The following is a 27,824-nucleotide window of genomic DNA, read 5'->3' as shown; positions in this document are numbered from 1 at the left end:
TACCTTCTCACTGCTACAGCAGAGGAAATAAATAAAGGGGATATCAGGGTGCCCCTTTGTCTTCTGTCTCCCATTGTCTTCCCTTTGCAGCTCCTTTCCACCCTTCTTCCTGTCTGACTTTGCTCTCCCTGAACTGAACACATGGAAGTGAGAAGCAAATTTGAAAAAAAATGAACTTGAAATAAACTTATAGTTGTAGTAATTTTTGTATAGTACCTATAGACTTAGTTCATTCAGATTTTATGTATTTTATGTTTTTTGAAACCTGCTGCAAGTTTTAGTGCAGGTACTTCATAAACTCATTTTTAAGTAGTACTTTGGCACCTACTTATATATAATACAAACTGTTCAGGATATCCCAAAGTCAAAAGGGTCGTGATTTACCATATAGTTCATTGGGCTGGGCCCTAGCAAAGTCAATAGCATTTCAAGTCATGGTGACCCCACAGCTCAGCACTATTCAGTACATGCATGTGCTCCAGATACCCCTCCCCTCCGGAGGATCCATGGGCTAACTAGCCCTTATTTATGACTGGAACTAGGTGGTCTTGTCATGAGTCCTGAGATGCTCCAAAAAGTTATATGCAAGTGAAGCTTAGGGCATCCTGATCTTACTTTGCACGGGACCACACTAATCATGCTACAGGATGAGAAAGGGGGCAACAGAGGGATTCTGGGTGAGCTGTTTGGGGCCCTGTTTGGCAGTGTTTGCCAGATACTTAAGACTGGTGAAGAAACAGGAGTAATTGAAAATGGGAAAGAAAGAAACAGCTCAGCTGTGAACGTGAACAGGAAGAGGGAATATATTCAGTGTAGTGGCTCACCATGACTGTAAAAAGTGTCAAGTGCTGAGGGTGACTGCACTCTATGGCCTCTTCCATATATCTTATTCAGATGGGCTGCACTAGCCTATCCTTGTGGTAGGTTCCCATTAGCATGTCAAATGTAGCCATTTTGGTACCAAGGGGATGGTGTCAGGGCTGGCTCTGGCCCTTCCAGTGCTGGCCTGGCATTGCAGTACTTACAGGTCTGCTGCCAGTTGCCCATGAAGGGAACACTCATGTGTTTTTTAGAAGGACCAAAAAAAGGAAAAAGTTCCCAATAGCATGTTTGTCCTAGTTGGGCCACATACTTTATATGTATGCTTAGTGTTGGCTAAATTTAATCAACTTCATAGTTGGTTTCCATTATTGAGCACATGCTACTTTTGGCAGCAGTTTAATGATATACAGTGTATTTGATTAGGTTTCTTAGTATGTGAATGTAAGATGAGGGGCTTTTTCCTAATGCTGACTGGTGGGGGGAACCTTGTCTTATATTTGAGTAAATTCATTAGTTGGTTGCCACCCCAAGAGTGATCTCTTTAAAAAAAAAAAAAAAAAGAGTCCATCTTTATTCTAGGAATGGGCTATCCAGGAGTTAATTTATAAGAAGTTGGACAGCTTTGACCTCTATTATGCTTATTTTGAAAATATAACTACTGTTCTTTACTTATCAGTCATGAAGTATTTTCTTTTCTTTACTCTGTAAAGCCCCAACTTATTGTTTTGTTACCAGGGAATGGGGGTACACCAGCCAGGTGCCAAGCCTAGCACCTCTCGCAGGGGGCGGGACAGGGACGGGGCTGGACTTGGCCCTTGGCTGGTGCAGCCCCATCCCCTGCAAGCGGCGCTGCTTGGTCCGCGTCAGCTGAGTGCCAAACCTAGCACCGCTTGCAGGGGATGGGGCCGTTCAAGCCGAGCGCCAAGCCCAGCATCACTTGTTGGTGACAGAGATGGGCTCAGCATTCAGCTGGGGACGTGCTGCTTGCAGGGGTCAGGGTTGGGGCTGAGGCTGAGGCTGGGGCTGGGGCCGGGCTCGGCACTTGGCTAGTGTGGCCCAATCCCCTGCAAGTGGTACTGGGCTCGCAGGGAATGGGGCTGAGCCAGACAAGCACTGAGCCTGGCCCTGTCTGCCATGAATAGCGCTGCTGAGTGCTGAGGCCAGCCCCACTTGCAGAGGACATGGCTGGGCTCAGCGTTTGGCTGGCATGGCCTAGGCAGTGCCACTTACCAGGGATGGGGCTGTGCCAGCCAAGCACCAAGCCCGGCTCCAATTTATACCCTGGGCCTATGAAAATCCTAACTTTTCACACCGGAAAACTGGGTCCGACCTATATACCACATCAACCTATATACTGAAAAACAATACTTAACTCCTCGTGCCTGTGGTCAGCATAAATTCTCTGGTAAGGATCGTTGATTTCTGCTATGGTTTAAGCACATTTTTAAGGCATAAAAATAAATAAGAATAGTTAGCATCATACAATTTTAGTACTTTAAAATTTCTTTGTGCACCCTGTGCATGTGACATTGAGTTTGAGAAATGATTTATGAGCATAACTGTATCCTAATTGTCAAGAAATTTAATAAGCGCAGTCTTTTTTGTTTCACTGTATTATGACTGGATCAATAAGCATCATTTCATAGTGATGATTGGGTCACTTTTAATCTCAACTGAGATGAGGAAATATTTGGAAAATGTTCAGGGATTTGGGTAAATGGGAATGTTACAGTACTTGGTTGCTGAGAATATGTATGAAACTGTATAATCTGTCTAAAACTGTTCTAAAAAGACAAAACTTCAAAAGAATACCAGTTGTTTGTCAGCAGTTCTCAGCCTTTTTGGTCTCAAGGCACCCCTACATAACTTCTCTGAATTTAGCAACACTCCATTTAAAAAATGGGGGAGGGAGTGATGTTACTGTTTTTAATGTACTTTGGCCTGACACTTTTTCATATCTGTTCTTAAGCCTCACCCAGATGAGCTGCTGACAGGGAAAGAAGAAAGACCAGTTTCTAAAATAGTATAACACAATACTTATAATGAAACTTTCAGTACATGAGTATGTACATTAAGTGAAGATAATTACAAAGAGGTCATACCCTACTTACATTTGAAAAAAAATAGCTTTCCGGCTCAACAATCTAAAGAATTTAATCTGCTGCAGTTGCATATAATTTTTCAAAATAACTGTCCTGCTAACCTAGTTACATAACTGTAGCAGTGTGATTTGAATCTTATCACTAACTGTGCTATCACTTCTGGTTTACCTCTCTTCTTCTTAAAAATGTGGAATATTTATTTAGAAAATTAAAACAAACATGGATGTTTACTAACTTCTACGCCTTTCAGGTAACATTACTAACGTTTCCTTTGCTCATTACAATTTCTTCTCCTTTTTTTCCTTTACTTTTCTCCTCTGTTTCTTTATTTTTCTTTGATTTCCCCATCCCCCCTTAATTAGTGTTCTTCCCCACTTGCTTTATTGTTATGTTTTGTTGGGCTTTGAGGTGACTTCTCTAATCTATGATTAGTTTTTCCCAAAAGTATCATGTGCCCCATGAAATGATTCTGTATTCCCTGTTCCCTAAAAATACTTCCTTGTTGGATTTTTTTTCCTCTTCCTTTTCTGTTTTCTAGGTTTGTTGCCCCTATATGGCTATGCTTATTCCCTCTGCATTTTCAGTGAACAAGTGACAGTGCCAGCTCCCATTCTCCCTCTCTCTCCCACCTTGGAAAGGATGGGAGGGAAGTGGGAGTGGAGCACTGTGAGATGCTGGGGGATGGAGAAACTCCGTGTGATGCTGTGGTATACTTTGTAGACCTTGTATGTAATGATACACAGTGTAGTGCTCTAGAGAAGTTCCTGTTTCATCCAGGAACATTTTTGTGGCATTTCTGCAGTCAGTCTAATGTTACAGCAGTGTGGACAGCTGTTCACTTGACTTATGTAGTGCTACAGACGTTCTGATGCAGGCCATGGGTAGACAGTAAAGTGTCAAATCCAGTGTGGAGACCATTCTATGTAGCCTGTCTGGATTAAAGCAACACTTTTTTTCCTCTTTTAACAGCCTCTTCAAATCTTCATCTGTTTGGGAAGCATCTTTAAGGTGAGATAGATGGTTAGCTATGTTAGTCTGAAGTCAGCCAGAAGACAGGGTAAATATGTACCTTTATAGACTAACTCAGAGGTGCCCAACCTTTTTCCCTGGTGGGACAGTCTGTCTGGGGGCTGGATCTGGCTGGTGGCCCCGATTTAGGCCTTAGAGGGGGTTAGGAGGCATCCTGGTCCAAATCCAGCTGCATGGGGAGAGGGGGCTGTAGTCCTACCCCTGTGTGGTCTGGCCCTCCTTATACTCCGTTTCTGAAGTCCTTTCACAGCATCTGATGAAGTTGAAGCTTGTGCTCTCTCTCTATTTTATTTAGTTTAAAAAGGTACATCTTTAGGATGCTATTGTATGTTGGCCACATGTCTTATGTTGAGGACAGAGGCAGTGTTGTTATGTTTTGTCAAAGGTATTTTGAGTCAGTAGTCTGACAGGATTTGTTTTATGTTTTATTGTGTTCCTAGAACACTCATTGAAGGTCGCACAGTTCATTATAATTTCCTCCAGAAATCTGGGAGGGTTTTTTTTTATATACAACTGTTCCTATTCCATTGTGGCAAACTTTGTAGGGGAAACTTACATGCTAAGTCCTCATCATTCAGACTCTAAGGCAGTGATTCTCAACCAGGGTGTTGCAGCACCTTGAAGTGCCTTGAGATCCTTTGAGGGATCCCACACAATATTAGTACTGTTAGGTGTACAAACATGATTCATAAGATAAATCCAGATATTTCAGATGGGAATCCGTAGTGTTAAAAACATTCTTTCTTGTTGTGATCCTTCTGAGTTCTTTGCAACAGTAGAATTGCTCTATTTTTCCATAGTCAAACAGCAAGTGGAAACTAAAGACCTGGCATTATCCATAGGGTGCATTGAATCCACCAAGGGCTATCTTGAGTCTAAAAAAAGGTTGAGAACCACTGCTCAAAGGCTTTATGCGCTTCCTTTTTTAATACTGATTGCCTTGTTTGTAATTTGGATAGGGTATTGTAATTCTATAACCTGATTACCCTACCAGTTTTCAAGGCACTTGTGCAGTATGTAAGAAGTCCATAATCCCCCATTCATTTTAGCTAGCTGTAATTGTCCAATATATAGGCATTGTAAGGGTGTGATCTTCTGACTGTCTTGTTATCTAGAGTGCTGAGTGTCAACTAGGGTGCCATGACATCCTTCTATGATGCAGGATGCCATATAAGATTAGTTCCGTTAAGTGTGCAAACACCTTCGTGTGATTGACAAGGCAAACCCAGAGATTGCAAATAGGAATCTGTAGTGCTAGAAACAACCTTCCCTTTTGTGGCCTAAGTTCTTTGCAGCAGAATAATTTCTCTTATATTTTGCCATAGTTAGAAAATGAGTGAAAACTAAAATCTGGTATTTTCTGAGTGATGGCCTGAGTTTAATGAGGTGTGCCTTTGAGTCTAAAAAAAATTGAGAATCACTGATTTAAAGGCTTTTGGCTTGTAAACCATGACTTCTGGATTTGATTTGAGCCCTGCCTTAATTTTAATGTGGCTTGTACATTTGCATTTTAAACCAATATTCACAGCTGAATAACTACACACACTGGAAGCATGTGGATATATTTGTAGTGCAGTCGGAAATGTGACTGCAGCCTACTTAACTTCAATCTAATTTGGGTACAAAGATCATTGAAGTTGCAGTAATGCAGCCTAGCTGCTAACTAAGTACTTGCACAGGCCTAAGCAGGCTTGTAGAGTCCATGCTGTAGCTATTTGTATTTGTGCTAGCCAAATTAAAACTACCTCGGGTACAACATGCTGTGATCTCATCTTCTGATTTGTGTGGACTTTTTCTATTAAGCTTTTACTCTCTCTGCATTCTGATTTTTTTTCTTGGTACCTATCTCTGCCATGATACCTGTAGAAAATCAGCTACTATCAATTCATATGGAGTTATTTGGCATTTATTTTAGAGGTCATGCCTTAAGTAATAAATGTCACATAATTGCTTCTTTTTTTAATCAGTGGTAGATTTTTATATTATGGATGCAAGTTGAATACTGTCAGTCAACAATACAGTGTGTGAAACATCGTCATGTGACTCCCTGTTTGCATTTACTTCCTTGCAGTTATTTTAGCATGAACCTTTAACTATTAGACAATTTAATCTTTTAATTCTCTGTAGCTGATAATCATTACCCACTGAGATTATCTTGGAAATCCCAGATCACTGGAACTCCCTAAATGGCTCTGCTTTGTGCTCAGCTGGGCAGCTGGGATGGACACCACTTCCCAACCACTCACAGCCCAACCCCATCCATGTGCCTGCCTACATGGGTCCTGTCCCTGCCGGTGGGTGTGGGGTGGAAGGACTGGGGTTCATGGGTAGAGGGGCCAGGTCCAGCAGTGGTGGTAGCTGGAAGGATCTGCCACCACTGGGACTGATGGGAAGTGGAGTTTGGCTGCCACGGCCGGGGTGCCTCCCGTGCTTGGGCTGGGTGGGACCAACGGACCTGCCGCAGGCCAGACAAAATCCCATGGTGGGCCATATCCAGCCTGCGGGCTGTATTTTGCCTACCCCTGCTTTAAAGCAATATAAAAATAAAGGCAAAAGTTGTAATGTGTGTGTGCGTGTGTATATATATATATATATATATATATAAAAAAAAAAAAAAAGTTGTACTGCAGTGAATACTTCATGAATATCAAATGTATATTTCAAGTCTCAAGAGTAGCTGCAATGACAAATGAGGAGGCCACTTTTTGCTTTCATTCTTCTTAGGCTCCACAGGTAGTTGTTTGGCTTTCTCCATTTTGTGCTGCAAAAACAGAAACATTGAGCAATTTCCACCAGCCAAAGTCATGTAGAGAAACCATTAAATTGCCAAGACAGGAAAGAGCAAGTAAAAATTGCAACTTAAATTTCATAGATTTCATAGATTTCATAGACATTAGGGCTGGAAGGGACCTCGGGAGATCATCGAGTCCAGCCCCCTGCCCAAAGGGCAGGAAGTCAGCTGGGGTCATAGGATCCCAGCAAGATAAGCATCCAATTTACTCTTGAAGGTGTTCAATGTAGGTGCTTGAACCACCTCCGCTGGCAGACTGTTCCAGACCTTGGGGGCTTGGACAGTAAAGAAATTCTTCCTTATGTCCAGCCTGAAACGGTCTTGCAGGAGTTTGTGACCGTTTGACCTCGTCATCCCTTGGGGCGCTCTGGTGAACAGACGTTCCCCCAGATCCTGGTGGTCACCCCTGATAAACTTATAGGTGGCCATCAGATCACCCCTGAGCCTAGGCTTTTCCAGGCTAAAGAGTCCCATGGCTCTCAGCCTGTCATCGTAAGATCTGTTTTCCTGACCTCTGATCATGCGCGTGGCTCTCCTCTGGACTCTCTCAAGCTTCTCCACATCCTTTTTGAATTGTGGAGCCCAAAACTGGACGCAGTACTCCAAATGGTTCTTATATGTATTATAAAATATAATAGAATGTAATGATTACTGAAGGATAACTTTGAAATACGATGCTTTTAAATTGGTGCTTGAGGCAGTTAGAAAATGCAGTTATTTGGCTGAACAGTTAGATTGACTCTATAAAGTGTTTTAAATTAAACTAGAATTAAAAACAAGTTTAAAGCTGCAACTATAGGACTGGTGTGATGACTTTAGAGAGAAGGCTTTTGTCTGTCTTCTCAGATGGGATGCAGTTTGATAGAGGTTCTGAGAGGAAAAGGGATAGGCTTTTTGATAGGAAATACTGGCTTCCACATGCAACTCCACCAGGCTAGCATTGCAGTGTCGCTTCAGAGCTAATATGTCAATAGGAGTCTCTTATGCAATTTGATTTATAATGGGTCCTTCAAGTACTTTTGTTTGTATTGCTGGAATGACTGAAGGCTCAGATCAAGTGTGGACCTCCATGGAGAAGGAATGTAAACATTATTTAGTTGCTGAATGGGTCTGAAAGTTGAAATTCTTTATTTCTAGAAGTAGCAAGCAGTGACAGTGGTACTACAGAAGTATCAAACATTAGGCTGTGCGAAGCTTGAGTTGCCTATTTTAATTTGGAGGAGATTTGGCCTGATTCGGTGCCTGAATCTCCGAATCTGAATTGAATCAGGAGACCCATTAAAAGGTCTGTATTAAATCCAAAGCCTCCAAATCGATTCGGAAAAGATTCAGGGATATTCGGATAGGCTGGGAAGAGGCAGGCACAGCTGGGCAGCTGCCAGTTCTCTTGAAGCTCCTCTGGCTTTGCTTGCCTCTGCCCCAGTGCAGGGAGCTATGGGAAAAGCCTACACGGCTCCCCTGCCTAGCTCTGTCCCCTACCCAGCAGCAGCCTAGTCCCAGCACTTTAAAAAACAAAGCCCCATACTCACCCGCTGCAGCAGGGGCTCTGGGATCTCCTGGCAGAGCCCCATCCCTGATGGCTGCCCCACCTGGTCCCAGCCTCCTGGCAATTAAAAGGCCCTGCAGTCAGTCACTGGCTGCAGCAGCAGATATCAGGGACTCCGTGGGCTCATGGCTGCTCAGCCCCAGCAGCCCCAGCTCCCAGGCAACACAAGGTGCTCTGCTGAGCCGCACTGCACCCGTGCCCAGGGGCAGCTGCTGTGCTGGTGCCAGGCAGCGGGAGTGTGATCCCCACTACCATGCACAGCATGTGGGTGCTTCCTCCATGAGCCCTCAGAGGCCCTGATCCCTGCTACCAGAGCCAGTGAGTGCCGGTCTTTTTTTTTTTTTTTTTTTTTACGTGACAAGAGGCAGGCACAGCTGGAAGAACTGATTTGGAGAATCAGTGCCAAATCTCCGATTCTGATTCAGCCGAATCTAATGGGGACAGTGATTCAAATCACCAAATCAAATCACTGTCCGTCCAGTCAGCTGAATCTGAATTTAATACTTCCCTATTCACATAAGCCTGTCGGACATGTTATAGCTTCTGCCAGCTAAATATATTACATGCAGGGGTTCCTTCCTTTCTATTCCATTCCACAAGCTTCTATGTATTTCATTCCTCTCTTCCACGGAATAACTTCAAATCAGTTGCAGGCTCATTCATGGGAAATAACAGGAGGAAGAGGCTAGGGTGCTGAAATTGTTCATACAATTTTCCATGGCTTTCTGAAAATTGTGATTAAGGCTAATGTAGGTATTTAAAGTAGAGATGGGAAAGTACTGGTGCCATAGTAAAATGCTCTAGCATTTGGAATTTTGGGTAGTGATACTTTTGGTCACCCAAGTTCAAGAAAGATCAATGCAAGGTGCAAAGTGATGGCTAGGAGATGGGAGCTTAGACCCTATTTTATGAGAAGAGACTTGTGTAGCCTAGCAGAGCAAAGGCAGAGAAGGGGCATTATTAATTACTATAAGTACATCAAGAGAATAAAATATCAAGTGGAAGCTATTTAAAATGAAGCCCAGTGTGGGCACAAGAACAAATAATAGATATTACGGGGCTCCTATACACGTGCAGGAAGGGTGCGTCTACATGCTGTAATTGCAGCATGTCAGAGCATACTCAATTAATCAAGTCTGCTGGAGAAGGGTAATTATTGTGCTCCAGCAGATTCCACTGCCATGTGTATCAGCATCGCCCTGCTGAAAAATGGTGGTGAGGCACTTTAAGCTTGTTCAGTGAGCTTTAGCTCTAAGTGCCGTGTCACCATTTTTCAGTACACGTGATGCTCTGGGTGCTTTAATCAGCACAGCTCTTGGAGCTGCGGGAGGTAATTGGGCTCAAATGAGCTCAGTGAGGTCTTTGTCCAGCCTCCTCTTAAAAACCACCAGAAATGGCAACTGCACCTCATCTGCTGGAAGTGTGTTCCAGATTCTAGTTACTTGTACAGCAAAGAAGTTTTTCCCTAAGTCCAGCTGAAATTTTTTCTTGACTAGCTTGTGTCCATTGGTCCGCATCTTCCTGGGGTGGGGGGCTTTTTTTGAATAGTTGCCTAGGTCCTGGTGTTCTACCTTGACACATTTGCAGGCAGCTAGGAAGTCACTTCTCAGCCTTCTTTTGCTCAGACTGAACAGTCCCAGATCCCAAAGTCTGTCTTCACAGGGCCTGTCCTCGAGGCCCTTGATCATGCCGGTGGCCCTTCTCTGCACCCTTTTGAGCTTGTCCACATCCTTATTGAAGTGTGGTGCCCAGAACTGGACACACTACTCCAGCTGTGTCCTCACCAATTCCAAATAGAGGGGGAGGAGCACCTCTCTGGATCTGTTGGCAACACATCTGCTGATGCACTCCAGAGTTATATTTGCTCTGTTGGCGACTTCGTCACACTCCTGACTCATATTCAACTTCTGGTTGATTGTCAACTCTTAAGTCCCTTTTGGATGCACTGCCAGCCAGTGAACCACCACCCATTGCATAGATATGGTGAGGGTTCTTCCTTTACAGATGAAGGACCTGGCATTTGTCCCTGTTGAACTTCATCTGGTTTTGTTCAGCCTATAGGACCAGCCTGTCAAGGTTGTCCTGAATCCATGACCTGTCCTTTGGTGTGCCTGCTTGTCCCCACAGTTTGGTATCGACCGCAAACTTAATCATTATACTTTTCAAACCCTTTTCCAAGTCATTAATAAAGATATTAAAAAGCATGGGCCCAAGCACTGCTTCCTGGTGTATACCACTGGAGACGGCTTTTCAGGGTGAGGCCACCCCATCAATCAAGACTTAATGGGATCATTGACTGAGCCGGTTTTCAACCCACCTCACTGTAACCTGGTCTAAGCCAGAACTTTCCAACTTAACTGAGGGGATTTAATGGGAAACAGTATCAAAGGCCTTGCTGAAATCTAGGTAGATGACATCCACCCCCTGACCAATGTCTATATGGTTAGTTACCTGGTCATAAAAGGGCACCAGGTTTGTTAGGTATGACCTCCCTTCTACAGAGTCATGCTGGGTGCTTCTCACTACCCCACCAGATGGGAGCTTGTGAGTGATGTGCTCCTTGAAAATGTTTTCAAAGATCTTCCTCAGAACCGAAGTCAGACTGACCGCTCTGTAGTTGGCAGGGTCATCCCTCTTTCCCTTCTTAAAGAAGGCTGCCACTTTCCTTCTTCCAGTTGTTAGGGATAACATCTGAGTTCCACGATTCCTCAAACAGCCTCGCCAGAGCTCGGTCAGCTCTTTTGGCGCCCTCAGGTGAAAGTCATCTGGACTAGCCATCTTGAAAGTGTGCATCTGATCTAAGAATATCTTCACCTGTTCTGGACTGATTTTATGAGGACCGTTGTCATTGCTGTATTCTCTGCGCCCCTGGTCTGGCAACCAGCTCTTGCCTGATTTCAGGAATACTGATGCAAAGTAATTGTTGAGAAGCTCTACCTTTTGATGGGGGTCAACTGTGGGCTTCCTCTCCATGGTCTAGAAGGATGCCACAGTTGAGCTAGAACTTGTTTCTTGCTCCATATGCATCTATAGAAGGATAATTTTTTTTGTTGTCTTTAATTTTGGCCGCTAGCTTCACTTCCATGGATGCTTTGGCTTTCCTTGTCTCATGTCTGCAGATCCTGGCTGCATGAGTGTACTCTTCCCTGGATCCTGAATCATTGTTCCATTGGGTGTACGCTTCTTTTTTCTTTTTGAGAAGTTCTTTAATGTCTCTGTTGAGTCAGGTGGGTCTCTTGGCCTCTCCCTCTTTTTGATTGCATGGGGATGGTCACTTTTTAAGTGATAAGAATAGTCTTCTTGAGAAAGTGCCATCCTTCTTGAGCTCCCAAGTTGTCCAGATGCTGGTTGCAAAGGGCCTTTCCAGCTAGACTCCTAAGTTTACCAAATGTTGTTGGAGACCGTGTCAAAAGCCTTGCTAAAGTCAAGCTGTATTGCATAATCTGCTTTCCCCCCCATGCACAGAGCCTGTCATTTCATCATAGAAGGAAATTAGATTAGTTAGGCAGGCTTGTTCTGGTGAATCCATGCTGGCTTTTCTTGATCACCATGTTGTCCTTTAGGTGCTTCACAAGGGATTCCTTGAGGGTCTACTCCATCATGTTTCTAGGTGTCGAGGTCAGGCTGACTGGTCTGCAATTCCTCAGATCCTTCTGCTTCCCATTTTTAAAGATGAGTTCTATATTTGTCCTTTTCTCATTATCTGGGACCTCCCCAAATGTCCCTGAGATCTCAGAGAGGATAGTTGATGAGTCCAAAATTACATCAGCCAATTCCTTCAGTATTCTTCAGTGCATCCTATCTGGCCTTGCTGATGTGGATGCATTTCGTTTCTCTAAGTAATCCCTAATCTTTTTTTGTGCTACTGTAGGTTGTTTGTATCTTTCCCTAACTTTGCTGCCAAGTACATTAGTCATTTGAAAGCTGCTGCCCCTGTTTGTGAAGACTGAAGTAAAAAAAAAAAGGCATTAAATACTTCAGTCTTCTCTGCAGTATCCAGAACTAGATTGCCTTCCACATTCCCTAGCTAGCTATGAACTAGTTGTGAAAACCATGAATAAATTCTGGATGGAAAATTGAAGATTATTTCTAACAGGTTTTGGAACAACCTTCTGGTAAGACTTGGAAAAAAATTAACTTGTTTTAATGTACAGAATGATATATTTGACAGTTGGGATTACAAGAAAATGATTTTGATCCATGTGGTTCTGTTTTCTGTTTTTGATGCACATTGGGTCCAAGGGCCCTTTTCTAAGCTTGTCAGAAGGCAGTTAAATGTTAACTGTGCTGTGGAGAATTGTGCTCTTGTTTAGACCACCAGCTGATTTCAGGTTGCAGCTGTGATGGGCTGAATAGGAGTTTAGCAGGTTTGGGAGAGCAAGGATCTCACAGTTCCCTTGTTAGTAGGCTTTGCTTGAAGAATACAAGAGGATGGATGGAGAAAAAGAAGTGGTCTCTCAGTACCATGTGAAAAGAACTGAATACATGCAAACCAGACAATTGTGCAAGTGACGGGCCAGAAGAAAGATGCATCTGCAGATTACTTTTATTTTTATTTTTTCACTACTGGTGGTTGGAAAATGCATTTTTTTTCTTATGAAGAATGCAACATTCTTCATTAGAAACCTTAATGTACCCTAGAGACTTTATATTAGAATGAACTATTTACAAGGCTGAACAAAATAAAGTACTTGTTTTTTAACCTAAATGAAGGATTGGCGGTGTTTATTTAAGGGGCTAAAACTGGTTATGTGGGGAGGGAAAATCACCATGCTGATATATGTCCAGCAGGTTGTAAGTTGGGTCATGATAGCTACACAGGAGGCACACTGGTGATCTGTTTATAAAAGATGGAAATCTTTGCATCCTTTTACCACTTCCCTTCGTTGATGTTTCTAGCAAGTGCTGCCTCGCTTTTGAACTTTAAGGCAGGTGGGCTGAGCAAGGTAGAAAACAGTCATAAAGAAGCGTGCTTTTTAATTTAATCAATCCTAAAATATATTTGTACGTTTATGTTCCGGAATACTGAGAAACCCAGAATACAGCTTTGGCTTTTTGTAGTTTTGCTTTTTCCTATTACAAAATTATTATAGCTTTAAAAACTCCTGCATTAAAAAAAATACTTTATGCAAATTATAAAATCACAAAATGCTAACTTCAGTAAAGTTTAAAGTTATCTGTATTTTCAAACTGGAACAGCCAAGTACTGTATTTACACATAAACCAGTATACGAGATCAAAACAGGTTCAGATCTGTAACACAACAGCAGTTCACATGAACTTTCAAGTGCACATAAACTACTTTCAAAATGACCAAAACTGGTTTAAGATAAACCATCATGGATGTAGTATCAGTCTTAAGTGATTTAGGTTAAATCAGTTTATTGAACTTCTGTCCCAAATTCCAGCCAGATTCAAGTTAACTCGCAGTCCCCTGGCAGCCCAGGATGATTTGCACTTCTCCCATAGACCTCCCCACCCATTGCAGAATGGGCAGACTAGCCCTGACCCAAGCTGTCTGCTCCAGCTGAGCTGAGCATCCCCCAGCTTCTGGCCTGAGCCACTCTAGGCATGTGGCTGCATTGCCAGAATCAGAAGTGAGTGTCTGTTCACTTGCTTATCAGTTCAGTCTGTAGAGCTTAGACTAAAATGTGAAGATTGAATTGATTCAGCCTCAGGCCTTTTGACTGTCTGTACTTATCCATGTTGTAAAAGGGAAGGAGGAGGAGGTGGCGAGAAGAAAATGAAAACTTTGAAAAAATGTATTAATTTATTAACTTAATTGAAAAAAGTATATGATGCGACAATTTAAAAATGTAATTGCTTTAATAATTAACATGCATTATCTTTTCTGCTAACAACTGATCTGAATGATGATTAAGTATACCAATAAAAGAAAAATACTTAAATGTGTATACAGTACTTCAGATTACAGTTGATAAAAATTGAGGATTACTACTTTGGTTCAAAAACATAATATAAGCAGTTAGATAGAAAATTATAGATGCAGTTGTATGATAGAAGCTCTAATTGACTTGCATCTTCTGCCAAAAAATCAAATGTATTTTGAAAACTTTTTTAAAGATCTGATGTCATCTAATTTATTACTGTAAATACTACATTAATTTTTAAAAGATTCTTTTTACATCCAGTTTCCCACCTTTTTTATCTAATACTCTTTCTCTTTTGTTTAGTTTATCTTCTTCAGCTAGAAGTTTTTGAAGAAGACTTATGTGGCTTAATTTCTTTACAAAATTGGTATGGGGTGTTCCTAATATAATCACAACATTTCTCTGCAATGTTCCTACCATTAGCATTGTGCACATGCTTTAAAGGTAGCTAAGGAAGGAGGGAAGGGGCTTTGTTGCAGAATTTAGGTATTTGAATAGTTTCTCAGTCTTTTCCACAATTGACTACCCCCTGGCCTTCCCTCAAGGTACAGTTCTTTTGTCTTCCCCTTGAGCACATGGATGATAAAAAAAAAATGCTACCAGATACCCTAAAAGAGTGAAGATTTTTTCTGTCTTCATCCTATACATTTGTCTTTCGGCATTATTAACCACCAGTGAGAAAGGAAAGACATTCCAGATCCCCACAAAGGAATAAGAAAGAGCCCAAGAGCTTGGCCTTACTGGGAACAACATCATATTCTTCATTAGCTTCCAGTTTTGGATAGAAGTCAGAATGCAAAGTGTGGAGCTGAAGCAGACTATATGTGCGGGGGAAGTAGAGTGGTCATTAACCAAGCTAGAAATGTTTGTTCAAGCTACAAGATGTTTAGGTTAGATATTAGGAAAAACTTTCTCAGTAGAAGGGTAGTAAAGCATTGGAACAGGTTACCCAGAGAGGTGGTGGAATCTCCATCCTGGGGAGGGTCCTGCTTTGAGGTCTCTTGAGGTCCCTTCCAACCCTAATTTTCTATGATTTTATGATTCTTCTTCAGGCTGTACATATAAACCCAAGAACACACAACATTACCTAAGAACCTTTCAGGGTATGCAGGTTTTCATGTGTTTTGGAGCTGAAAAAAGTCTATTCTTTCAAAATGCTGTAAGGAAGTGCCACTTCTGCAGCATGAGGCATCCTTGGCAAGCACCACCTCATCTCACCACTCCTTGGGAAATAGAACCTTTGGGATGGTTGAAATATGCCATTTGATTATAAACAGTTCCCCTACCTTACCATTTGAAGACTGGCCTGCTTTAGGCAAGTGTGAATCTTTATCATCATGGACCAGTGAGTCTTAAATACCATTACAGCTATACCATCCAGTTCAGCACAGGGAGTGACCCAGTCATTTTTCCCTATTGCTTTTTAGGGACCTTTCCAATGATATTTTGTTTTTGACTGGAGAGGGCTGCTTTTTCTTGCTTTGAGGACTATGGCAGAGGAACCTTTTGTACCTGGAAAGTGATATCTGTAGCAGTTAATTCCTGGTTGCAAAAAGAAGACCTTAATGAAGTTCCATGTCATCTGTCAGTAGTTCAATGTGGTTACATTACTGAAATAATCTCTAATGCATGAAATTGGTTTGCTTCTCTTTGCCTTCAGCATGCACACTTTCACATTACTATCACTCTCTCACTAAGAAAAAACCTGTGGCTTGTGGTAATCTGGGACTATTACCAGTTCAGGGCCTTATTATTTGGTCTCTTGATTGCCTCAAAGGCATTCCAAGGTCACTGTGGTGTTAGCAGCCTACTGCAGGAGAAACATCACTGCAGTTTACTTTTACCTACAGAACTGGCTATGTGTAAGTTATGAAGTGTAGGAAGGGCAGATTTTTCCATCCAGTAATGGAGAACCTCTGCCTCTTCCAGTTTCCACATCTTTTGGCCCTACTTGGTCCTAGTATGTTTTATAAGGATTTATCTGACTCTGAATAGTTTCTATACTCTGCTAGACCTTATCACACAGATGAAAGTCAACCTGCTAACAATGATTTTTTTTTGGTCTATCCTTGGCCATATGGCTGCTTGTATGGATGTGATGCCTCAGGCTTACTTGAGGGCTGTCTCTTCACCAGGCATGGGGATAGCCAATCTGCTGCCAGCTTGGTCATCACCTGCACATTAGAAAGACCCAAGAATTGCTTGCAAAGGGCATCCCACTCCTTCCCCCTCCTACTTATCATTTGAGATCACTATTTATTATTCTTTAGGAAGATAAGGAGAAGATGTGAATGACCTTCAGATACAGGTCTTTAGTTTCTAAGTAGTGAGGTTGCATATCATTATCCTGGTTATCACTAGGAGGTGGTATTCCTACATTGTATCTCAGGATTCTGCATCCAGACACGGTGAGCAATACCATTGTGGTATTTTATGTCAGCAGAAAAGGAAATGCAAGATCCTTCCCCCGTTCAAAGTTATAGGTGTTGGCAATGATTTATTTGAAAGCCTTCAGAATACCTGAGCAATCTCAGTATGCACATTTCCCCGAATCAGAACTGTGGGGATAAAGGGCTGTCCTGCAGGACACTTTCTTGGAGTGAGGCCATCCAAAGATCAATTTGTTTATTTCGTCTATCAGAAAAAAATCTCTAGTTTTTGCCTTAGATTGTGTTGTCTGGCAACTTCTTCATGCTATGCCTAGGGAGCTTTCCAACCTACACCTCTTATTCTGTGAGCACTGTGCAAAGTCACATAGGTCTTTGATTTGGCTGGCTCCAGCATAGCTGAGGTAGTTTTGAGTCCCAAAACTTATTTTGGACCAAAAGAAATTGCATGATGTTCAGAAAAGAGAAGTGCAAAGTCTTGCACTTAGGATGGAACAATCCCATGTACCAGTACAGGCTGGAGATCAGTAGGTTAAGCAGCTGCTCTGCAGAAAAGGACCTGTAGGTTACAGTGGACAGTAAGTTGAATAGGAGTCAACAGTGGGCCCTATTGCAAAGAAAGCTAACAGTATTCTGGGCTGCATCAGGAGGAGCATCGCCAGCAGATTGAGGGAAGTGTTTATTCCCCTCTATTCGGTAGTGATGAGTCCATGTCTAGAGTACTGTGTCCAGTTTTGGGCTCCCCACTACAGAAAAGATGTGGACAAATTGGAGGTTATCCAATGGAGGGCAACAGAAATGGTGAGGGGGCTGGGACATGTGGCTTATGAGGAGAGGTTGAGGGAACTGGGCTTATTGAGTCTGGAGAAGAGGAGATAGGGGGGATTTAATAGCAGCCTTCAGCTATCTGAAGGTTTGCAAAGAGGATGGAGCTAGAGTGTTTTCAATGGTGGCAGATGACAGAACAAGGAGGTCTCAAGTTGCAGCAAGAGAAGTTTAAGTTAGATACTAGGAAAAACTTTCTCACTAGGAGGGTAGTAAAGCATTGGAACAGGTTACCCAGAGAGGTGGTGGAATCTCCATCCTTGGAGGTTTTTAAGACCTGACTAGACAGAACCTTGGCTGGGATGATGTAGTTGGAGATGGCTCTGCTTTGAGGAGGGGGTTGGACTAGAAGACTTTCTGAGATCCCTTCCAACCCTAATTTTCTATGATTCTATGATTTGCATGGTATTGAGGGCCTCAGGGCTTTCTCATAGTTCCTGTTCTTCCTTTGTAGGGCATTTCTCATTTTAGATATTACATGCTTTTCATGGTAGAATAAACCTGGTCATCCTGAACTCAACCCTAGCAAGAAGGACTCCACCAGGCAAATCTACTGTCTGTTGATTTTTTTTTTAAAAACCATTTTAAGGTAATTGTTGCTGTAGATGATTTTCAGAACTGTAGTTGGATCTACCATTTACACAGGAGAATTTTTGCTTTTCTTGTTTAGATTCTGTGCTGCTTTATGTTCACCCTAAATACTTTCCTAAAAATTAGGATAGTAAAGTGACTATTCATGGAGGTTTCCATCCTTGGAATTTTTTGAGGTTTTTAAGACCTGGCTAGAGGGGTCTTTGAGGTCTTTAAGACCCAAGTCCTAGTCTTGGCTGGGATGATATAATTGGAGATAGTCCTGCTTTTGTGCAGGAGGTAGGCCTGGTTGACCTCCTGAGGTCCCTTCCAACCCTAATCTTCTATGATTCTATGACTACATTACAGATTTAGTTGGTAACTCTTTTATTGATTTTTGTACTGTTACCTTTTTCACTCTTCCTTTACATCTTACTTTGCAAAAAAAATTGCATTTAACTTTTGCAAATGTAGATGCCAGTTTTCCTATTATTTACCTAATATACCTGACTCTTAGGCTCACTTGAATTCTTCACCATTGCTGTTTTCATTCAAAACCTTGTTATCATTAATTTAAGGTATGAGACGTTCTGCGTTCGCAAGTAATATTTTTTACTAATACAGAAACTCATTTCAACATACTGCTTGAGCACTTTCATTAAAAACATGATAGGAGCATGGAAAACAAGAGTAATCAGATTTGACTTGAATGAGAGTTTAGTTATAATGTAGTCTACGTAATTACTTGAGGGTGGGAGATGAGTGTATGAAGCCTTTTTGCTGATTCTTTTCATGGGAAAATATTTTTTCTGTTTTACACTCTTGTTGAAAGTTCATTTAGGTTTGCGTTTCTAAATAGTTAAAAACAGTTGACCTGAGAAAAGAGAAGGACCGTATTAAAGTATTTTCTAGTCGAGACTAATGAAATTGTTTATTGCTGGTGTTTTGAACGTTTTGTACAGTCCTTGCTCACAAGAGGCGTATGATTCGGGACTATTGATTGGTAATATTACATACAGTATAACTTTCTTAAACCTCTTTTCTAGAAATAGAAAACACTGCTATGCTCAGAATTGGAGATTTTTATACTCATTTTTCTAAATCTATAAGTGTCTTTGTGTTTCAGAAGTCATGTTAAACACTTACATGGACCAGAAGAATTCCTTTAATAATTTCCTTTGGATCTTATGCTTTAAATGTCTGTTTAGATGTTTAGGTTGTATAGCTGGCAACCTAAATTAGATATTTTGGACAGACCAAAATATCTAAATTTAGGTAACTTCAGATGTCACTTCATCTAATTACTTCTAACACAAATTCCTATAGTAAAACTACTGAAATTGTTTGCAGTACAGCAGTGTAAGATCATGACTTAAGGACATAAAAACAGCATTGAAGTAAAATACCTTTTCATAGACCAAATCAAGAAGTATTGTGTAAGAGGCATAAAGTATTGTTTAATGCTGAGTGTTGCAATTAAATCTTCTTCTCTGTTGGGTATTCAGGAAAGTGTCCTTAATGTATGTGCACTGTTTTATAACACCTAATTTGTAGTCAAACACTTACTTAATTCAAGTAATTCAATTAATTTTTAACACTAACACTAAATTAATAACAATTATTAATATTGAATGGTACAATATGGTCCCCCTTCTTGTTGAGCTCATGATAGATGAATTCTGGCTTGAGATTGCAGCATGTAATGGAGAATGTGGGTGTGAGATACCTGAACTACTGCTTCCATGAGGCATTATAACAGTATTTCCAAAACAGAATTTGTGGTTTACGGATGCTAATTTTTTCCCTGTGAAAAGTGGAAACTTTTGAGGAAAGCAGGCACCTTACAGAAACTTTTTAGTCTAACACCCAGTTTCCACTGAAAAACGCATTTTGACAGAATATTTAACCATCACTATTATAGGTTATTTCTACAAGGGAAGAAGCATCATGGTACTTTTACGACTGTAGAAAGAGTACCCGTGCTGGCATGAGAACAGTACGGAGTGAGAATAATATACCCTTTCATATTCACTGACTCTCTCTGAATTGACCCTGATCAGCGGTGACTCCTGAAAGCATGTCATACTGCTGGCAACAGGCTGCTTTCTAAACTAGAGATAACATAGTTGCATGAGTTGCAGCACAGGTGGTTTGTTGCTCAGCTGTGTTAATTAGCCCAGGGGTGACCAACCTGTCATCTGGGTGTGTTAGGTAACCTGTATTGGGCAGTTTGTATGTGACATGCGGCAGATGGGCAGGGAGAGAAAGCAGAGCATCAGACCAGGCTGGGAGCACAGGGACAGATGGAGATAGCAGAGCATCAGCTTGGTTAGGAAGCCCGGAGCAGGGAGCTGAGTAACAGAGTGAGTAAAGGAGAGGGACTGGATTGGTACTTGGAGGTTGCTGAGCTGATTTGTGGCATACCTGCCCAGAAGGTTGGTCCCCATTGCAAAAATATGACTGTGCTGCTTCATGTTTAAGAGCTTGTCCTGAACTATGTATGGACTGTGGCAAATTGCAGCATGTATGGTAAGTTTACCACATAGAAATGGTCACCATTTTTAGTAAGCTGTATCTTCTCAGATGCTTCATCTGTCTTGTTTGTATTGTCCTTTTCTTGCACTCTAACCTCCCACGTTCTAGTAATTTCTTTTGTGTTCTTTCTTTTCTTTTCAGTTTGTGTGTTCTCCTTAAATATATTTGTGTGTTTACTTTTCTCTCCTTGTTTTTACCCGGTTTCCTCCTCCTCTCTTCTCCTCCAAATAGTCTCTATTTACCTCTCAAAGGAGGAAGTACTTTCATCCCACCGTTTACCTCTTGGCAGTTAAGCAGGTAGCATGCCACTTAAATACTCAGGCTATACCATGATGTCAGTATTATAAGCTGAAGAAGGGCTTTTGTGTCTGAAAGCTTGTTTAACATCTCTCCCAACTATACAGTTGATCCAGTAAAAGATATCACTGGAAAAACTTGCTTCCCATATAATACAGGCTATTACTCTGTAAGTCTTGTATCTGCATGCCCCTATAATGGCAGAAGGGTGGCAAAAGCACTGTAACTTCATCCCTGTTTCACTCAGGTTAAAGTTACTGTAATGTAGATCACTTATTTTACTATAGAAACATATAGGTGTACCAATTTTACTGTAACAGCAGATGCACACTATGGAGCAACAACTTCCCCATGCTTTATAAGTGGCTAAAGGTTACCTTGTCTGTAGCTTCAGATAGAGTAGGAAGGTGCTACAAGCTGTGTAGATGCATAGAAAGTCTGTGTCAGGACACAAGGGTGGCTAGATGTCTGATTCCATTAAAGTCGGGCCAGTTTTTCTGGAACTGGGTCTTTGTCTTAGATGACAAAGCAGGACATCTGGAAACAAATCTTCTTTTAAAATTGCCCTTGCAATTTTACTTTAAGTAATACAAGGTTTTAGAATATGAACCTTGCCCCCAAGTTATTAACAAGGCTTGGATTGTTTCAGTAATTTAGTAACGTTGAAGAAAGTGACCAGTAATGGGTAAACCTCACAAATATGGTAAGTTAGTATTGTGAGAGAATCGTATATTGGTATTTCAGTGTTGCATTATATTCAAAATTAGGTGTAGAAAAGAAAAAGGACAGAACAGGCAGAAGAGGAAATATTGAAGCACAAATATTATGTAGGAAAAGCACTTAATAAATTAATAGAAGAAAGAAGGCAGAAAGCTCCATTAGAGTAATTTTCTTTAATTAAAGTTATTAGTGATTAACTTTATAGTTACAGTGGTTAAAATGTAGCTTTATTCAAAATAACTCAAGGAGAAATTGTCAAGTTGGCTATGAAAACTGATATATTACCTGGTTAATTAGCTGTTGAACTCTGCTGATAACAGCTCTTAGGGCCTTTTTATCCTTCCAGGTTCTTGTGGGTATTCTTATAGGTGTGTGTTGTGCCTACGCATTTTATTTTCTTCCATCTCTGGGAGTTGAAAGATGGAGTGAAGAATGGAAAAACGGTTATTGATTGTCTGGCATGTAATTGTCGTTTATGCAAGGATTCTATTATATAGGCAGTATACAGGACACTAAAAAGAAACATGTAGCTCAAGTCTTATAACACAGTCTGATTTAATCCGGACTTTCTCATTTTACTAGTAGTTACTTTGAGTGCGGAGATTAATTTCTTTTGGCAAAAGTAGACTCTCTGGTACCTCTGGCCTTTTGTCTGTGAGAACTCCGAGCTCTGTACTTTTGGGTGTAGACATGCATACATTTGGACCGGTTTCAAAAGGGCAGCAGCTGTTAATGATTTGATTGTTACTGTGACAAGCCAAGAACAATACAAATGAGGAAAGCCATTCTAACCAACTTCAAAACTGCTTCATTCCCTTTTGAAACGACTCCAAAAATATGTATGGCCACACCCATTTTCTTAGTTACTGTAATTCCAAGCCTTTTCTAAATATGACCCCACTTACGGACTTATAATTTTGCTTGCTTATCACACTGCAGTAGCTTCTCCTTGTCTGTTAATGGACAAGGGATTTAACTATCATTTGGTCCATTAATGGACAAGGGATTTAACTACCCCAGGTATTCTGCTGTAAGTGAAAAAGGAAAACTTGGGCTTGCTTCATTGAAGACTGAGTTGCTTTGGCTTAATTTTTGCTTGCCATGGGATAAATGCAGACATCATTTGTGAAAATAATGGGGGGGGGGCATAAGTTCCTGCCCCAGTTTGATTGCAGGGGAATTGCAGAATCAGGGAACTGAGGGCCCCTGTGGGTTTACAAGCTCACTTGTAGCTTTTGTGATCCCATTTGGGGTTGGAACTCCTAGTTTGGGGACCACTGCAGTATTGAAACCTGTCATTTTTCTGAACTTCGAACAGGTAAAGTAGGTCTAGGTGTTGATGTTTAGTTTTGTTCTATCTGCTAGGGTGTCCTTTGTAACACTAGGGGGGTTATAGGTCCATTGGTAATTTAGCTCTGTATCTTTATTGTTTCATGTAGTATGTCACTGTAATGAACAGATATTATCAATGAAAAGGCATGTTTGTTGGCCAGTCAGGAGGTGTGATTGCAGCACAGCTAGGCCCATCGGCGCTGACCTTTATTTTTGCCCCTCACCAGGAAGGTGGGAGGGCAGAGGGTGGCTAAAATGATGGAGGTGGAAAGTTTTACGCATTTCAAGTGACAACCCTCTTCTCGAGCAGGGCCCTTGGGCACTCACGTATTCAGCACCTCTGGCTAGGTTTATCATAACCTAGCTTTAGTTTAACTAGTTCAGGTAAGAATACTAGTGAAGCCACAGTGGCACAGACTTCAGCATGCTACACAAACCTACAGGGGACTAGAAGAATATCATTGCATACTTGCTGCTATTATCATCTGTGCTCCTGATATTTTTACTTAAGGGAAAGAGTTAGGGAAGATATTCTTTCTTCATATTCTTACTTATTTCTAGTAACATGTTCATTTAAGCTGAAGAATAAACCCGTAATATTCCTTTAGGCCAGGGGTCAGCAGTATTTTTGGGCCGAGCACCAAAAAAACCCCTGCAACCTCAACTTGGAAGATGTTGGCATGCCAGGGGCAGATGGCAGGCAAGCTACAAGGGGCCCAATCCTTGTTGTGGCAGTGCACCCCTGGCCCCTTCCCCTCTGCTCCCCGAGGCATGCATGCAGCTGCATCCATTTGGGCTGGGGTTCCAGACTCCAGTGCAGTCACTTGCAGCCTGGTGGTTGTCTGCTGCAAGCAATCCAGGCTCTGGGTAGGCCCATGCTGCCTGCTACATAACATGGGCTGCTCACAGCAGGTAGCCATGAAGCAACTGCACCAGGGTCCAGAGCTCTGGCCTGGCTGTTTGCTGGTGGTGGCTGCATGCTCATTTCAGGGTGCACAGCAGGGAAGAGGCCAGGTGCTGTGCTACCCCCAGCCTCTTCGCTGCTTTCTGCCCCAAGGTGTGTGTGCAATGGCTGGTGGCAACAAATCAGGTCATAGCTCCAGATCCTAGCGCAGCTGCTTGCAGCCTTGCGGCTACCTGCTTCAAGCAGCCCATGTCTCTGGGGTAGGCTCCTGCCACCTGCCATGGAGCTTGGGCTGCTTGCAGCCTCCCTTCCACTTGCTGCAAGCAGCCTAGGCTCTGTAGCAACGAGCTGCCCTGAGCCAGGGTCAGTTGTGGTGTGCAGAGCAAAATGGCTTCACATGCCATGCTCTGACACATGTGTTAGGGGTTGCTGACCCCTAGTTTAGGCCATAGCCTTTCTACAGAAACCCATGTATTTGTATATGTGCAATCTTGCATTGCCTCTTCCGTCAGTCACTGACCTGCAGGCGTAGCATATACTCCAGTAACCACAGATCTGGATAATTAATTCCTCTTCGAGTTTTCAGCAATCATCTCAATCATTAATAGAGCATTTAGAATAAATAAACACCTTTATATGCTGGATTGAACCACAATGGTTATGTTATGTCTTCCTCTGATAATTGGCAAGGTTTATTTATAACATGCTGGGGTTTTTTTTAAATAGATTTAGGCCTTGAGTGTATTTTTTTTTATAAATCATTTGCCACTGTAATACCTAATTTTTTATTTAAATCATGGTGTTTTATGTATTTTTATCCTGTGAGTACTTGAATGGGGCAGGGGAGAGGGGGGGAATTGTGTGCTGTCTTTAAACTATTTCACTGGTTCTGATGCTGCCAAAAATAAGATCAGGACGTTTTTTATTTGAATTGGTAGACAATATACAAAAATCAGCTTGCTTATGAAACATGGAAAAGGTTTACTATTGTTTTCAGAGTGCTCCAGTAAAATGATACGAATGTTTTCTGGGTGGGGATGGGTATGCTGTGTGTGCTGGATCTGGCGCATGGTGGGGGAGCCGGGTGGCCTGATCAAGTCTGTGGATCGGCCTGGTGTTGCTTATCCAATCCATGAGGCCAGATGAGTTCCCCTATATGTTGTACCTTTTTTCTCCATCTCTGGATAAGAACAGTCATTGGACATGAAGTGGGGAGTGGAGATCAGTGGCAATAACTGTTTTCCATTGTCACTAGTATTATGCAGTACTTCTTTGAATGAAATAAATACAGTGAAATTCAGTCTATTTCCCTTTATTATCTGACAGGTCATCACATCTCGATTGTAGTGGCACAATGTCAGTTTCTTGCCCTGTGTTTATTTTTGCAAACAGGGAAAACAGTTCATCCAATTACAGCTTGGGTGGGGAGTGGAAATTGAAGAAGAAAATATTCACACACAGGCAAAATTCCCGGGGCAGAGGGATTATAGATGCCTAGTGTTTCTGTATATTTTTACCAGACATATTTTGTACATTCTTTCCTTAAAGAAACAGACTTCATTAATGCTAAAATAATATAATTGTTTATCTCTACAGATAAATTCGAACAATTTTGGGCCATAAATCGGAAACTCATGGAATATACTCCAGAAGATAGTGGATTTCGTTACATCCCATTCAGAATATATCAGGTAGGAGATCATACGAGAAGAACTTGTTTTACAAAACTATTTTCATACTGCAGAATATAAACCCATATAAAATTAAGTTCCCATGTCTGTAACAGCAAGGTAAAATGTAGGTGAACTGTATAGACACATTTTCTGGGTTTTAGTTGTGATAAGCTAATGGAGAAACATAAGAACTGCCATGCTGGGTCAGCCCAGTGGTTCATCTAGCCCAGTATTCTCTCTGACAGTGGCAGGAGTGGATGCTATAGAGGGTGAACATGGGACTAGATATCTCCAGAGTGGTCTGTTCCCTATTTAGTAGCTTCCTTGGCACCCACCCTTACTGGTTTACAGATCCCAGAGAAACATCTCCAACTATTCTATTCGTCCTTCTATTCTTTTCTGTTTCCATTTAGGAAAGAAAAGTAAAGCCATAAAAATGATTGTTTCAACTATTGATTCCAAACCAGTGATTACTCCTCATTGTGCCAGAAATAGGTGAATAGTGTACCCCAAAGTATGCCAAATGATTAACAGCCAAATAAGAACTTACCTTTGCTTAGAGAAAATTTACTGTAGTTGCTGCACGTGAAGAGTAGGCACAACTTCTCATCAGCTGAAGGAGCAATAGGAAGATATAAATAGGAAGAACATTTTCTCACTTTCTGCATAACTACATATTTTTCTCTGCCATCATAGGGTCCAAGAGAAAGCAGATAAGATAGTAACCGTGAAAAACTTATTTTTTATTACAAATTTCAGTTTAGACTTATTGCCCTTATCTTTTATTTTGATGCAGGGGTTGTCAACCACAGGTACACATACCCCAGGGTACTTGGGAAGGTCCCACGGGATACGTGCGGGTAGGCAGGTGAGGATGGAGCGCAGCCACCCTCCACCACCCAGTGCCCTGCACCGCAGCCACCTCCAGGAACAGGGCTGGGCAGGGGTGAGGGCAGCAGTGCCCCTCTGCAGGCTGTACAGCTGCCACCCAGCTGGCTGGATGCAGGGAGTAGGTGGGGAGCTCATATATGGCTGTGACCACCACCGCCCACTATCCCACGCTGCCACTGCTCCATGTCCAGCCATGCACCCTCCTCCCTCCCTCCTGGCTGCCCCTATTCTAATAGCATTCTTTACTTTAGATAGAGACATTTTAATGTAATAAAATAATATTTCTTAAATAGGTTTTGGAACAAACTCTTAATATTTGTATTTTATATGCTGTGTTGGAAAAAAAGGTTTGAATTTAAAAGAGGAAGTAAAAAACTTTAGAAACGTTAAAACATCATGTAACTTTGTACAGACCTGTGGAATTACCCTCTTAGAACTGAGCAAGTCAGGAGAATTTTGGAAGCTGATATATAGGAGAAAAGCCTGGCTAATAACTTTTGATTCAGTGTCCGCCCTATTATTAGAATATAATATTATAGAATCAGGCACATATTAGAATCAAAACCCCAAGGCCAAACATCAGAAGTATCGTACTGCTTGCATTTTCACCAGATATTGACATCTTGCTTAATAGAATAAACAGCTTAAAGGATGTGTGAAACCTTTTTCCCCCATGGCAATTAGAATCAAGTCAACTTCAGTTCACAGGACTAATGTGTGCATGCTTACTTGACAGCTAAATTGTAAGTTTATAGTAATAAGTAAAATAAAATAAATAATATACAGTACAATAAAATATCAAAAATAATTTTTTCAAGCTTCTGATAGGAATCCTTAATTCCTCATATTACTATTTCCCAAATCTGAACCTATAATCTGCATATATAACTAAAAATGTATATGTCAGCCTATCTTTGTTTTTGCCCAGTGCCTTTCATTTGTCTTCTCCTTTTGGAGAAAAGCCAGCTTTTTGTAATTTTTTGTTTTCCTCTGTAGCCTCTCAATTTTTATGTTGTTAACGTGATTTGAAGGTAAACTCATTCAAAATTAATTTAAAAGATCCTGGTTTGTATGGGTTAGTCAGTATTTCTATGCTGTTTGTTTATCTTCGCAAATTAAATCCTAACGTGCGTCACAAAGTACTGATAGCTTTAAAGTTCTCTATGCTTTATAATACTGAATATTTAAGCATTATTGTTTTTGTTCATATACGATGTGTACCTTTACCTCAGAAAATTAGCAGTTGAAAATTGAGGGTGTGTTCGAAACAAGAAAACTAATTACTGAACATTTTGGTTAAAAGTATTGATGAGTGAATGACTTCGTTACTTCATGTAGGCCTACCATTATTTCCAGTCATGTGCCCACACTATATCTCTACGCTTGCTGAGTCTATCTCATAACCTATGCAAAGACATGTGATCATGAGTGGAACAAAGTGGTTTTATTTATATTATAACTTGCTATATTAAGTGACCTATTGTCAAGGAAAAATCTTTTCTCTCCCTT

The 27,824-nt window shown here is 41.4% G+C and overlaps 1 protein-coding gene across 2 annotated transcripts in view; it reads left to right on the top strand.

Annotated features, from left to right (window-relative positions):
• The window catches only part of ATG5 (autophagy related 5), a 147,893-nt gene that overhangs the window by 49,962 nt on the left and 70,107 nt on the right, over window positions 1-27,824 (top strand). For both annotated transcript variants that reach the window (XM_019537828.1, XM_019537829.1), the window contains one exon: window positions 25,348-25,442. In XM_019537828.1, the coding sequence (XP_019393373.1) occupies window positions 25,348-25,442 (95 nt within the window). The remainder of the gene's footprint in view (window positions 1-25,347; window positions 25,443-27,824) is intronic.

Source organism: Crocodylus porosus, unplaced genomic scaffold (assembly GCF_001723895.1).
Source record: "Crocodylus porosus isolate Cpor-Errol unplaced genomic scaffold, CroPor_comp1, whole genome shotgun sequence".
Classification (NCBI taxonomy): Eukaryota; Metazoa; Chordata; order Crocodylia; family Crocodylidae; genus Crocodylus; species Crocodylus porosus.
Note: the sequence above shows the minus strand (reverse complement) of the source record. Positions and strands in the feature narration are given on the sequence as shown.